At 37.7% G+C, this 14,465-nt stretch overlaps 1 protein-coding gene across 1 annotated transcript in view; it reads left to right on the forward strand.

Moving 5' to 3' along the window:
- The window catches only part of EGFL6 (EGF like domain multiple 6), a 31,546-nt gene extending 17,779 nt beyond the window's left edge, over positions 1-13,767 (forward strand). The window contains exons 8-12 of the mRNA XM_066177506.1: positions 617-940; positions 8,625-8,705; positions 9,862-9,948; positions 11,298-11,563; positions 12,724-13,767. Of these exons, the coding sequence (XP_066033603.1) occupies positions 617-940; positions 8,625-8,705; positions 9,862-9,948; positions 11,298-11,563; positions 12,724-12,819 (854 nt within the window). The 3' untranslated portion in view covers positions 12,820-13,767. The remainder of the gene's footprint in view (positions 1-616; positions 941-8,624; positions 8,706-9,861; positions 9,949-11,297; positions 11,564-12,723) is intronic.
- Positions 13,768-14,465: the final 698 nt, after the last annotated feature.

The raw sequence follows: 14,465 nt of genomic DNA on the forward strand, positions 1-14,465 counted from the left end.
AGATGGTAACAATTTGGCATTCTTGGACGCTTCTCTGAATTTTGGTGTTTGCCCTTACAATTAAACAAGAGCTTAAAGAAATATGATGGAAGAGCTTGATGTATGTCTTCTCAAAATATTCTCCATTTCAGTAGCTTTCAGCCTGCTATGGAAGGAAAATTAGACCAGAGAAGTTCACAAAAGATAGCCAAGAGAAATGCTCATTATTAGGCTGCAGTTGTTGTGGAGAGGATCCCAGCTCCACAGACAATTTTAGTCCAAAAACTGAAGAAGGAATTTTGGAGTTTTTTTGCCCAAGCTCCAGTGTAAAAATAATTTAAGTAAGGGGCTCTATGGCCTGTGTTACTCCTGTGCTACACAGGACGTTAAAGAGATCATTACAGAGGATTGCTTTGGTCTTTTCACTGTACCTCAGACAAAGCTGTCCGTACAACAGAGCTGAACATGTGCATGTGTGTTCGGTTCTGTGCAGAACTGAACTTATATCTCACAGTAGAGAATTTAATTCTGTGCATCTCTGGACCTTGTAAAGGACATCATAGTCCCATTTAAAAACATTGTCATGGCTGAATGATTCCTTAAATTAATATTTTTTTTATTTTCTTCTTGGTTCTAGTTATTCCTGAAAAGTCAGTGAAGGAAATTGCAAGAAGCCCTGGAACAGCTAAGGACACAATTAAGAAACTTCTTGCACATAAAAGCAGCGTGAAAAAGCATAAAACAATCAAGAATGCAATCCCAGAAGCAGCTTTGACACCACCTTCTAAGACCCACTTGCAGTTGCTGGACTATGAAGGTGGTATTGGTCTTGGTGAGAGCCATGGTGAAGAGGAGAAAGAAAGTGCAGCTGCTGCAGAAAAGGAGGCAGAAGAGTCAGATGAAGAGAAGGAAGATTTTGAAAATCAAATAGATGATCGAAGCCTTAGAGGGGATGTCTTCTGTAAGTTTCATTGTTTTTTAAAATGTCTGGCTTCAATGTTAATATGTATAAACACTAAAAAATCGTCACAAAACATTACAGACACTTCATCAGAATTTACTTGTAGGAAATGAATCATAGGATGGTTAGGTTCCCGTTAATGGTTTTGAAGATACATTTGAAGACTTTGAAAAACACAGCAAGAAATTGTACAGTTGTTTGGAACTAGATGATCTTTAATGTCCCTTCCAACCCCAGCGATTCTATTATTATAACTGTTTTTTAGTACAGTTGTTTCAGTCAAGCATTCTTCAAGGTAGCGGCAAAAATAATTACCATGAAAAACACACACTGCCAATAGTTCATTCATTATATTTTCTCTTTCCAAAGTATAGAAAAATAATAAATACTATCCCACAGCTATTAAAATTATAATAATAAAAATGAAAAAAATTAAGTTAACATTCAGTTTATTGCTATTTAACCTGGAAAGAGAGATAAGTATATGTTTTTTAAAGGGAAGATAATTTTAAAGTTCTCTGGAAAAAATGGTCTGTAATATTGTAATTCTGTAAGACAGCCAAGAAAAAAATGTAACTATGCACTTAATACATTGGAGAGTACAAGCTTCTTTGCCAAAAGCATGCTCCTAAAATTGCCCCTTTTTTTTTGTTTTCAGTGGTAATTGGCTTGTTTCAGTTTAAGCTAAGGATATAGGCTAATATTGCTTCCTCAAATTATGCTAGGGAGCTGATAAACAGAACAAAGTCAGGACTTTGCTCACCAATCTCCTCCCTTCCTGCAAATATTAACAGTGTGTGCTAATGGCATGTTTCAAGTTTGCTGACAGCACCAAGATGGGGAGAATGACCCATTCATTGAAGGGCAACACTGCTGTTAATGGGGTCTGGCCAGGATGTGGAGGTAGACTGACAGGAACAATATGAAGTTCAACAAAAGCAGATGGAAAGGGAGAGAAAAGCCTCATGCCCCATTATGGATTTGGGATGACTGCCTAGGAAGATGCTTTGCAGTAAAAGGCAAGTTTTGCACTCCCCATTACAAGATGAATGAGGACACACTGGCATGAGTCTAGCAGTGCTCTGCCAGGGAGAAGATGAGGAGAGGCTGAGATAACTTTTTTCAGCTTTGAGAGGGGAGGGCTAAGAATAGATCTTATTGATGTCTTCAGCTATTTAATGGAATGTGACAGGGAAGGAATGGACAAGTTTTTCTTGAAAATATACGGCAATAGGACAGGAAGTGATGAATGCAGGTTGGAACAAAAAAAAATTCTCATTAGATATAATGAAATGACTATTTCACCATGAAGGTGGACAAAATTTGGGACAGGTATGCAGAAAGGTTGTAAAATGCCTGTCCTTGCAGATATTCATAATATGACTGAACTGGGCATTGAGCAATACCCTGATCAGGAAGTCAGACTAGGTAACCTAAAAATGGCTCTTCCAACCTACATGATTCTGTGATTCATTCTGTGTTTTCAACCGAGCATTTCAAAGTAGTTTAGAAAATAATGAGTGTGGAACTGGATTGGATTTCTCTCTGGTACTGTAAGTATGTAACACCACAATTTAGGAATCAGTAATATTTCAAAAAAAAAACCAAAACAGATGCTCCCTAGCTGCATACAAAAAGAGATTTCTGTTTGTCGGCTTTTGACCAGATTAAATGGTGACAAATTTCTGACTAATGGTGCCATGCCTCCCTAGTGGAGGATTCTGTACTCAGGATGTCACTCTCCCTCTGGCCAGCCACACCTAAGCCCCAGACTATGTCTTTACTCAGCCCTTCACTCCTGACTAGCATGTGCCACTTTGTCTAAAGAAGTGGCCCTTCCATCTTCTGATGACCCTTTCATAAATTACCTACCTAAAAGAGGTAGTAGGTGCAGGAGCTGATGCTGAATTGGGGTTGAAGTTTTCACTGTATGGCAAACTACCCTTGGGGGTTCATCCTTGCTCTGCTGGTGCTGCCAAATGCATTTGAGAGTCTCAGAGCAAAGGATTGAGGGACTTGCCTCTGTTCTCTCACAAGAAGCAATAAAACATAGGTCTTCTGATGGCCATAATTTTACCTTTAGAAAACTGTGTTTCACACACATTCCTGCAAAAATACTATCCTAAAGAAGGACATAACTCTTCCCAGTCATGCTAATTGATCCAAAGCTGGCCATAATTTTACAGAAACTGTGGAGAAATGAGCAGAAGACAGTTGAAATATATATGTTGATGTTTGTTAAGACTGGCTTCTCAGGTACTCAGGCTTCCTCATGAGGGTAAGCTAGTGGGGAGCTTGTGTGTGCCACAAGGGTGATGGGGATTGACCAGATATGTTGGGCTGAATGTGATTAGACCTGGGAAGGACTCAAAAAGATTGACTAATTAACAGCAAAATGCTTGTGGAACCTGAAGGGAGGTTTACCCTTGGTAAGAGTGTGTTCCCCTACAGTTGTGATTTCTGTAGGGTTAAAAGCTTTTGTTTCTCAACAGAATTGTGGGAGCATTGCTGATCTCACACTTTCAGGGGCATAGTATTAATAGGGTCTGTTAATATTTACTGTAAATAATAAATTAAATATTTATAAATAATACTTCTGGTAATTATAGATATATTTATTCGAATTTTTGTTCCATAAAGGATTATGGCCTTTTTTTGCTTCCTCAATTGTGAGGCAAGGCATCCTGTTAAAAAAACAAAACCAAAACCGAAAACCACAAAAAACAACAAAAAGCAAACCCAAGTCAGCCTTTTAAGGCATGGATGGATGGATGGTTGGATGTAACTCGGACATCTCAACAGGTGTCTTTTTCAGCCTGCTTGGACAGGTCAGGAAGGATTGCCAGGAATACTGCGCCTAGGGTAGGGTATTCCCTGGGTTTTGGTTAAAAGGACAAAGGGTTCTGCTCTCTCTTCCTGGTGATGCAAGGGGAACTTGGTCTCCTTTACTGGGCTACATGACCTGATGCAATTGCAAAGGGGGGGATTATGCAACCTTCCAGTTGAGTAGTCAGTGCTACGCCACTTGGAATGCACTAATTTTCAAGACTTCAGTTTCAGTGAGCGCACACAGGGAAAATCCTTTGTCCATAGAAAAATCCAAATAATATATTATTGGTGAAATTCTTTGAAAAAGACATTCCCAACACAAGCAGGAATTTTGAACACCTGGGCTAGGCAGAGAGGCAGAGACTACTTCTTTCTACAGAAATTACCACTACAGCTGACAGCAGTAACAATGAATATTATTGCTTGAAAATATTAAAGCATTGTATTTTTTGCCTATACTGCCTTTGTTCCAGTCACTTTTGGCTGGAATTTTCCCTTAAAGATCTAAGAGAATTATATGCTGAATTTGTTAGAGAGATTTTATTTTGCTAGGGGATTCTGGCAGAAAGTTGGTTTGCTGCTTCGTGAAGAGATAGCAGCCTGCCCAAGATGTAGTTTCATTAAGTTTGTGAACTCTCTATTATCTGTGGCTTTCTTGTTTGGTACCAACTGTGATTCAAAGACTTGAAGCACTATGCCATTTTCATTTTAGGATACATTGCTAAACTGTGCTTTCTTTCCTTTTAAATTTCCATGTGTTGTACTTGATCTTTGTTATCATAAAAATTCAGTCATTATTCAGGCGCTTAATTGCTTGAACATTTGGCTTTAAAAACACTTTCAATTTTAATGATATTGAGTGATCCTTCAGAGAGCATCATTAGCTCAAATTTACAGCTCATAAATTCGTACATTTTTTTCCTTTCTTTGCTGATGTCTATTCAGCAGATTCCTTTACTACAATATTAAATTCCTCCATATAATTCCCTCAAGTATTCACATAGCATCTGCCTTTTGTATTATTAATATTGGTATTGTTTGTCTTCTGGGAAGAGTAGTTAATTAGGAAAAATAGAAAAGTCTCTTTAAATTGATGTGTTATTTTATCATAGTAGTTTTACTACGTAATAAATACATAGGGAGTCATAGAAAAATATTGCAGGAAAAAGGGGAAATATTATATGGAGACAGAAATTATTGAAACAGGCCCAACTACCAAAATACTGGACCTTTGTGAGAAGTGCTATTTACCTTTAAAAAAAAAAACAAACAAACCCAAAACACACAATAGTTAAAGACAGCAAAGTGAAGCTCACAACATTTAAGAAATGTCAAAATTAAGGTCAACAATGAAAACTTGAATTTTTTTCTTATATATTTATATCTTATGATACAGTCTGAAATTACTTCAAATTACTGTTTTCCATGGGATTCTTGCCTTGTACAATGTGAAGGAAGAACCTGTCCTGTTGTGAAAGGGGCAGTTTCATAAATAAGAATATTTATTTTTTATTGGACTACTTATTTATTGATATTATTATTAATCATTAATTGTTTATTCATTATTATTAAATAGTTTAATAAAAATGAGAGTAAACCATAGTACTGGAAAGCCCCTTTCTGCATATGGGAGAAGACACAGAGAGCTGGACCAAAGTACTTGGTTGCATAAGCAATGATTGTGGAGATGCTACACTCAAGCTCCACTGAAATAATTAAGCACAACCTTAATTCTGACAGTTTCTAACATTTTAGTGCTTTTTGGCTACCATTGATAATTCAGAATGGTATCGCCAACTGTAACGAAATTCTATATTCTGTACTTCATCTGTTAATGAAATTCACATCGTGCTTAAAATTCCTGTAGTTTCGTGTAGCCAGCCTTGTTATTACAGAGACACTTCCTTTGGTAGCATCAAGAATGGTAAAAAGGGATTAGTATTTGCCAATACTAAAAGTGGACTGTTTCCCTTAGGTCTTCATAACTCTAGGTGCTGAACAAGAGAACTCCCTCAGTTAATCATGATGTCTGCCCTAAATCTTACTTTTTTCTGGTAATTATACCGCTCTGTGAACTATTTATGCTCAGACCACACCTCAGTTCATAGCTATACATGTCAGACATCTGGCAAATGTAATTCTTTTAGAGCAGGATGTGGTAGCAGAGAAATGGGATATTCCTGTGAGTCCAGCATAGTGGTATACCATATATATTGGAAGCCTGTCTTAAATTTATTACATATTATATTCTGCTTGATTTTTTTTTTTTTTTTACAGTTTTACAGAAAAAAAGCACTCTGTTTTTCTGGGCTTTTTTTTTTTTTAATGGGCTTGTAGTAGAGTTTACATATTAGTTATTTCTGCAGATAAGTAGATGGGAGGGCATCTGCAGTACAGAGAGAGGGAGGGACTCTGCTGTGCCTGAAGTGGGACAAATGTGTGCTTTTGTTGGTGAGAGTTTTTCCTTAGGGAACATGCGATGACACCTGCCCTTCCACAAGACTACTTGACAGCAGAAGAGCTAAAGAAAGTAATTCTGACCCTGACTATTACTTATGAGGATCCTGGCTATGTGTGAGGATGGTCTGATGTAAAATGTAGGCACTTTTCAAGCAGTAAGGTTTCTTTGAAACCTGTTAGCTGAAGTTTACAGTTTCTCATAATATGCAGCTGGTATCTCTCAGTGAGTGCAAAACCTGATTGTAATGCCTGACGGAAAACAAAAATAGATTTGGAAACAAAACTGGACTCTTTTTATGGCCATGACAGTTCTTCACTTGATAGCATATGGCTACATCTGCATGTCTCTCTCAAGTGAATTCAAGTGTAATTCAATAACTTAACAAATAAATCATTCTGGCAGCTGTTGTCTTCTGTTAAATCACTCCACTCTTTCCACACCTGATCATATTTTAATAGCTGTCTTCATTTTGGCAAGGGTTTTCACAGTCTGAGCCTCTTTCACCAAGTACAAGGCCAAGTTTATGGCTTGAGAGTAAACATAACACCTAATCTGGATGTCCCTATTCCTAAATGTGTATATATAAACAAAAATTAATTTGGAGAAAGATGTATAATAATCCTTGCCTTAATTATTAATATTATCCAGGTGATCTAAGCAATGGTCTTGGTTAGGGGAAAGCTACAAGGACAACAAGAGAGGACACACTTCTGGCAACTCATCAGAAGCTCATAAGATTGCATGAGTCTTCTTCCTCAGCTCAATTCAGCACTTCTGGAAGTGCCTCTGGGGCCCATTTGTTAGTGTGTGTTTTCACTGCTGTACACAGAGCAACTTTTGACAGTTTTGAAGGAGAAGAAATGTTAAGTGCATGGCATAGCCTTTACGGTACTAGAAGGCTCTAGATTTCAGTTGCTTCTGAGTATATTATTAAAATTGAGTATGTGTGAGCATGTTGGAATATTTAAATGGAAAGCCCTAGCTCAGTCAAACTCATGGGGGAAAAATCTCCCCTCCGAACAAATGTGCATCTATGTGAAAGTTATGTCATTTAAAATATTTGGCATTTGTGTATATGATAGAATGCTGAATAGGAAAAAGTAATTTCCATAGCTCCTATCATCTGGCATTTTTGAGGAAGACTGAGCTTTTCTTAGCACAGCTGTCCACAGGGTGTGGCTGAAAAGTAAATTTCAATTGTTTCAGGTTTTCCACTAATACATTTTCTAAGCAGTAATCCAAAGGCTTCTCCCTCACTCCTCTAAAATGGCACTTTAAAGCTCCTCCTGTTTTTATAGGTGGTCATGACTATATCATAGGTATCATCTGCTTATGTGTTTGCAAAGGATAGAATACCAGTGAAAGCAGATTTTTCCCTTATGTGTTATTAGTCACTTACACAGGGTATGCATAAAGAAGTTGAGACTTATTATTATTTTTTTTAGTTAATGCACTTATCCATTAATCACTTAAAAATACAAAAGCAGCTTAATCATAGATATTTTAAGTAATTATACTAATTTAGAGATTACTGAGCGTAAACAAGAATATGTAAGCTGCTATCTCACCAAAAAGGAGACAATTTCCCTTGGTCACTGAGACTGAGAAATAATGCTTCTTGACTAACCACCTCTTTCAGGCCAGTATCTTAGAGAATTCCCCTAACATTCATTGGCTGTGTTGCTTTACCAACTCTTCCAGTTTGGCACAAGACACATCAGCCAATTTTTACGAAATAACTTGATCAGAACATCAGTGTGTGCTCACCAGCTGCAGCAGCGAGGGTGAGGAAGGGGAAGGGCAGTTTCTGGAGCCTTTCTTCCCAGCAGACAGCACAGCTGATCACGTGTGTAGGAAAGGTGCACCCTTGCAGAGAGCGTGACTTCAGAAAAGTAACTCTCTGGGGCTTCTCGTACAGCAGTCCCAGCTATCACTGCCCTGAATACAGGCCAGTGGGCCTTTGATGCCCTAATGTTTACGGCTTTTACAAAACCTCTAACATTATCCATTTTTTGAGGCTGCTGCTGGCAAACCGCTGCCACGTCACTGTCTCTGCTGTCTGGTCAAGTTCAGTTCAATTTGATCATTACAGCAAGAAAGCAGATCAGCCCACTGAAGAAAGATCAACATTTTATGACCTTGTGGATCTGTAATTCAGTGGAGCTGTAGTTCAGTGCATATAGGTTAGAAGGCTCAGTGCTGTGGAAAACAACAATTTAAGCAAATTTTCTAAATTCAGACTACCTAACTGCAGTTAGGAATATGGGTTTGGTGGTGGAGTGGAAAATACATATATTGACTTATTTAAATAAATGATGTCAACTGGTATAAGGGAATAAAGTTCCATTTTCTGTTCCTGTGATGACTCAGTACTTGACAAGTTGTTTTCCCTAGTTCCCAAGGTAAAAGAAGCAGCTGCCTTTGGCCCTCACCCGGCACAGACGAAAATTTCAGTGTCCAGACCAGACCAAGAAGGTGGCTCATTTTTACAATACAGTATTTATTTTCCTGTGTATCGTATCCTTTTTTTGACAACCTGTGTTAGCCAAGTCAAAACCAGTTTAAAAGCCTTTAACATAAACCAAAGATCTTGTGAACATGTCAGAGACAGTATCTGGCCAAACTGTGCTACCAGTTCCAACATGCCCTTTTCCAAGCATACTTTTACTGTTTATAACTCATGCATAGAAAGTTCCCCACATTAGAACTTGACTTGCAATTCAATTTCACTTGAATAATTTCATGGTCATGAAAAAATAAAGTAGCTTATATTTTCTATAAAATGAAAACATGTTGCATAGCACACAATAATCTTAAACAAACAAAATAGACAGATATGCTGCTTGACATTTTTCCAGTTTAGAAAGCAGTAGTCTCAGAAACAATGGATTTATACAACAAAGCTCTCTAAATGCCATGTACTTCATGTCTCTGTCTCATGATAAAATACTTTAAAATAACAAGAAGGATCCTTCTTTCTGAGGAAATTCAGATGGCTGACGTATTACTCTTAATCTGATCTGTCATGCTTGCATTGCACAGTGTTCCTTTGTGTGTGTAATGCTTTTCATCTGCACAGTCATGAAGGCTGTGCTGTGCTCTGCCTGACACCCTTTTCAGTGTGCTCTAAAGGTCAACTGATCTGGGCCATTCCCAGCTCCATGTAGCTGGAGTATCAGGTGCTGATGTAAGGGATTCTTCTCACGGGAGGCCAGTTTCTCTCAATGGATAGAACTGGAACTTGAGCTGATTGCAACTACAGCAGTGTAACAAATGGAGAATGGAGAGCTCTAAAGCTGGCAGGTCTCAAACAACTCCTGATGCTAGAGTTCAACACTAACAGCTCCACCTATACTTGGGGATTTGCAGACACTCAGTATACAGAAGTCACAGCATATAAACTCATGTGCAGATGCGAGATTGGCAGTAAAAAGACACTGAGCTAAAGAACAAATTGCTACATGAACTCTAATATTTTGGTTTTTTGCAGCATCTAGGTCAACACTATCTGCATTCAGATTATAACTTTAGAATGATCTGTACATTATTAACTGTATGAATAGAGAGCAAAATGTTTTAACAGTACTTAGGATATAGTGCTCCTATTATCTCTGCCAATTTTTTTTTTCAGTTGATTGCAGCTTCAGTCGAGGGGTGTGTGACTGGAAACAAGATGCTGATGATGACTTTGACTGGAATCCTGCTGATCGAGATAGAGGTATTTAGACATGTGCCATCTAGATAGGCTTTGATTCGACGGCTTACCCCCTCCAAAAAAAAGGAGTGGGGTGGAAACACAATCCAGGATTTTTCTTTTTTATCAGTGGGTTATCTTTATAAAAGAAGAAAGGAAGCAGAAGATACTAGAAGTGGATATTGTTTATTTGAAATATCCAATGGCAAATAGTAATCAGCAACATATTTCAACACGAATAAATCAGAATGTAAGAACAATTATTAGAACATAACTGTTCAGAATTGCAAACTACAAGACAATGGAAACCTTATCAGCTACGTGTTGTGTCTCTCCAAGACTGGTAGGACATTTAATCACACATCTGTCATTTAGACAGATGTGGCAATGTAGTCAACCCACATGGCTTAAATATCACTGGGATTACTGCTCAGAAATTTCAAACTCTACAAGACAAACTCAGAATAAGCCAAGGGCAAGGGGACTATTCAAGAACAAGCAATGCATTAACAGGTACCAATGGGAGCCTGCCAAAACCTGAGAAACAGCTCCATGAGAGCAATGTGGGGCTGCTGAGTGGGTGTATGTAGAAAGGTGAGGCTGGACGAGTTTGTTTGAAAGGATGTCTCTTTCCCTGTGACACAGAAATGTTGCAGAAGTTGCTGCAGTGGATCCTAGAGATCCTGCAGGCTGCTTGTACCGGTTTCCACAGGCTCATTCTCTCTCTCTTCTCTCAGAGTCTTTCCATGTTGGTCTTTCTTCACTAATCCTTCCTCTCCTGCTCCATATAAATCCCTTCTCTGTGCTGTAACTTCCAGGAAAACCTTACGCTGGCCTTATCCAGTCTCCCTGAACCTACATCTGCTGTTTATGACTTCATTTATGGCCCCAGATGTTTTATTCCTTTAAGACTTTGGGTGTGTATCTGTCACTTCATTGGTCTTCCAGGACTTGGGAAATAAGCTGTCAGTTCCCTTGGGAATTTGTCATCAATGCAGAGGACACTAGAGAGAATATTGAGCTAGCTCAAGTACAGAAATAATTTGACCACAGAGGCACAGCAGCAAGTTTCAGACTGTTGCATTTGAAAAACAGATGGTTTTGCCTTTGAAAGATAGTGCAAGGAAGAATGACTGTAATTACCAGTGAAATATGAACTCATCTCCTCTGTAAACTGATCTAGCTTCCAACAGTACAAGTTTATTCCTTGCTAAGTACACTCCCTGCTGCTTTTCTCCAGTGGGATTTTAAATTACTCAAGTAAATTAGCTTCAGCTTCCCCTTATTTTCTTAGCAAACATGTATTCAAATTGCTAATAAATAACACAAGCGCATTAAAGATTATTTTAAAAAAATTATTTTCTTTTTACAAGGTGATGGTTACTACATGGCTGTTCCAGCCTTTGTGGGGCACAAGAATGATATGGGGCGTCTAAAACTTCTCCTCACTGACCTCAAACCAAAGAGCAGCTACTGCTTGATTTTCAGTTATCGGCTTGCTGGTGAGAAAGTGGGAAAACTTCGAGTATTCCTGGCAAACAAAAAAACTGCTCCTGTCTGGGAAGAGAACAAAGAAAAAGATGAAAAGTGGAGAACTGGAAAAATAGAGATATTTCAGGGGGCTGAAACAACCAACAGGGTAAGCGTAACAGTTTGTAAGCCAACTACCATACTACCATGACCAACGTGACAGTTTAATTTCCTAACTCTCAAGTGTTCCACCAACTGTTTTATAGGCATCAGCAATCAAAAGGCTTATCTGAAATGGGAAACAGGAGCCCACATTTTAGGGGGCATAAAAGTTATCACCTGATTGTAATTTCAGAACTGAATCACCCCAATTGGTTAGAATACTGATGCCAGTAATTCCGTCATTTTGTAAAAATACTGCATCACATCATAAATTAACACAAGTAATCAAAATCTGGCCTTAATAGCTCATGCAACAGAATCATACATACATGCTGGAAAAATGAAAATTTTTCATTTTATAGAAGAGGGTGCTCTCAAACCACACTAAACCAGACCATTAGAGCAAAAGGAGACATCATGTATAATCAAAGGGAGGCCATCACCTTAGGAGCAGGGCATACCAACAGGGAACACTGTGCACTGATATATGCCTGAAAACTGCCTCAATCAGGACTTCATCTAGTTTCTCCTCCGAATCCTGGGGCCTGATTTCCACTTGTGTGATGGAAAATTTTCAGTGCTCTGTAAAGACTTCTACTGAATAATTGAATACCGTGAACATAAAGGAAATGCAGGTACTTTTCAAGGTCCTTTGCACAGCTGGAATGATGTAGAAAAGCTCTTAGATAAATGAGAATCAGACTATAAAATAAAATCCCAGATATCCTATTCATTAAAATAATCCTCCTCTTTATATATAGTATACATACTATACTCAATACATACGAAAGTGTAAATATATATAGAATATACACATAAAACCTGAGGATCCAAATGAACAGTTGTAATGTCTTCAGTAAATGAAATGCATGAGCATCATATGCTGTCATAAAACTATTAAGACGATTTCACTCAATTTGCATTTTTTGTACAATAACAGTAAATAATCTTATTAAAGTAATCCACCTGGTATTGTAAATCTGTGCAGAGGATTTTAAATCTAGTTCAAATAATGCACACAAGCTTTAAAAACGGCAAAGATTCAAGTCATTAAGTCCTGTGTTGTAAAAAAATATTCTTCATTTATTGCATTATAACTAATTAGGAGTTACTAAATAGTTGGATAAACTACATTTTCACCCTTAATACTTTTTTTTTTTTTGACAGGTCACTTTTGAAACAGAACGTGGGAAGGGTAAAACTGGAGAAATCGGAGTGGACAATGTTATACTAATTTCTGGTCTATGCCCAGAAGATACCTGATAATGGACATTTGAGTATACCAGATTTAATCCTATTTTTCATATTTGCCTTATTAGTAGTGTATTTTTGTATTCTTTTATTGATAAAAAACCAAAACAAAACTGTAAAATTGTGTCTTGAATCTAATGCAACAATGCAAACAGAAAAACTGGTGTGTAGGATGCAGATTACGCTTTTTTATGAGTTCTTCTAATTTTAATACATGTGTTGAGTGTAATACTACTGTATTTTAAGACTCAAGGTCAGGGTTTCTGAAGTATTATTTGTCTACCTTTTTTACAAATTCCATGTGTGTTTATTTCTTAAAAATTTTCTTGAGGCTATTCATTAATCTTCTATTTCATTTCTTCTACTCCGTAATAACATAAAGCAGTCTTTAAAAGAATGTTACTACTTCTGGTGACAAAATTAACTTCTTAGTGGGTATGTTGTTCCAGAAATCAGTACCCATCACCCTGTGTGCAGCAAGATAATCACACACAGAACCAAAGTATTTGTTTATTTAAATACTTGTGCAAAGATGAGTGCTAGGTAAATCCAAAAAGCCAGCACACCAAGCAGAAATTATGACCACTATTTATATGTTGTTAACCCTGATATTTTCCATTTATCTAGTATATATTCAGTGTTTACTACTCTACTATTGCTGAGTTGTGCTGAGCTGGCTTCTTATCTTGGGCAGCCTGGTGGCCTTCAGTGTTCACTATTGTATTATTGCTGAGCTGTGCTGAGCTGGCTTTGTTAATTTCTTCTTATTTTGGACATCCTGCAGTAGCACACACTTCCTCCAAATTTTGTTACCCCTTTGGGCCTGTGATCTTTGAAGCATGTCAAGCCCTAAACTTTAATAAAGTAATTCTATTGACAAATAATTTATCTTAGACATGAGGTAAATAATCTATTGAACAAGTAGGAAGAAAGTGATCATTTCCTTTTTGATGAAGCTAAGCAAGTTGTAAGTGGATTCAGGCCTTCGAGGAATATTTTCATTACCAATAAAGTATGTAAAATATCTTGATTGTCATCAGCGTCTTTGAGTCACACAAATCAGTATTAAGAAATGATCCCTTTACAGTTTTATAAGCATTTAATGTTCACCATTAACAGATGATGTTACCAACTGGCAGGGAAAAACAAGTGCAAAAAGAATGACCCATTATTAATGTTTAAGAAGCTTCACATTATGTATTGACCTTCAGGAACAAAAGGCTCCTGCTGGATTGCAGGCCTACTTTCCCCCATTAGAGGTGAGAAAGAATGATCTTCATTGTCCAGGAGACAATATGGCCTAGTGGCCACGACATAAGGCTCCTCTTACACAATTGAAAAAAATAATCCTTTTTGTGAGTTCCTTCATGATCCTTCAAACATCAACAAAAGGGGTGGGGATTATCTACCATCCCCAGGAGCAGGAAGGTGAGCAGAACTTTCTCCCACAGAGCAGGAGCTGCCATCCACTGCCAGGCTTGCCCAAGCTCACAAGTGCATGTCAATGTACACAAACACATGTGAGAAGGGACCAGAAGTCAGGTTACATCTTTTCTAAAAGGAAGTCAAATGACAGTGCTGTGAAAGAAAAGAACATTTTTGTCTTCTGATCTCTGCAGAATGTACATAATGGATTCTAAGAGAACAGAAAAGCCCAT

This window comes from Chamaea fasciata, unplaced genomic scaffold, assembly GCF_029207755.1.
Source record: "Chamaea fasciata isolate MVZ Bird 193981 ecotype frontalis unplaced genomic scaffold, bChaFas1.0.hap1 SCAF_2, whole genome shotgun sequence".
Taxonomy (NCBI): Eukaryota; Metazoa; Chordata; class Aves; order Passeriformes; family Sylviidae; genus Chamaea; species Chamaea fasciata.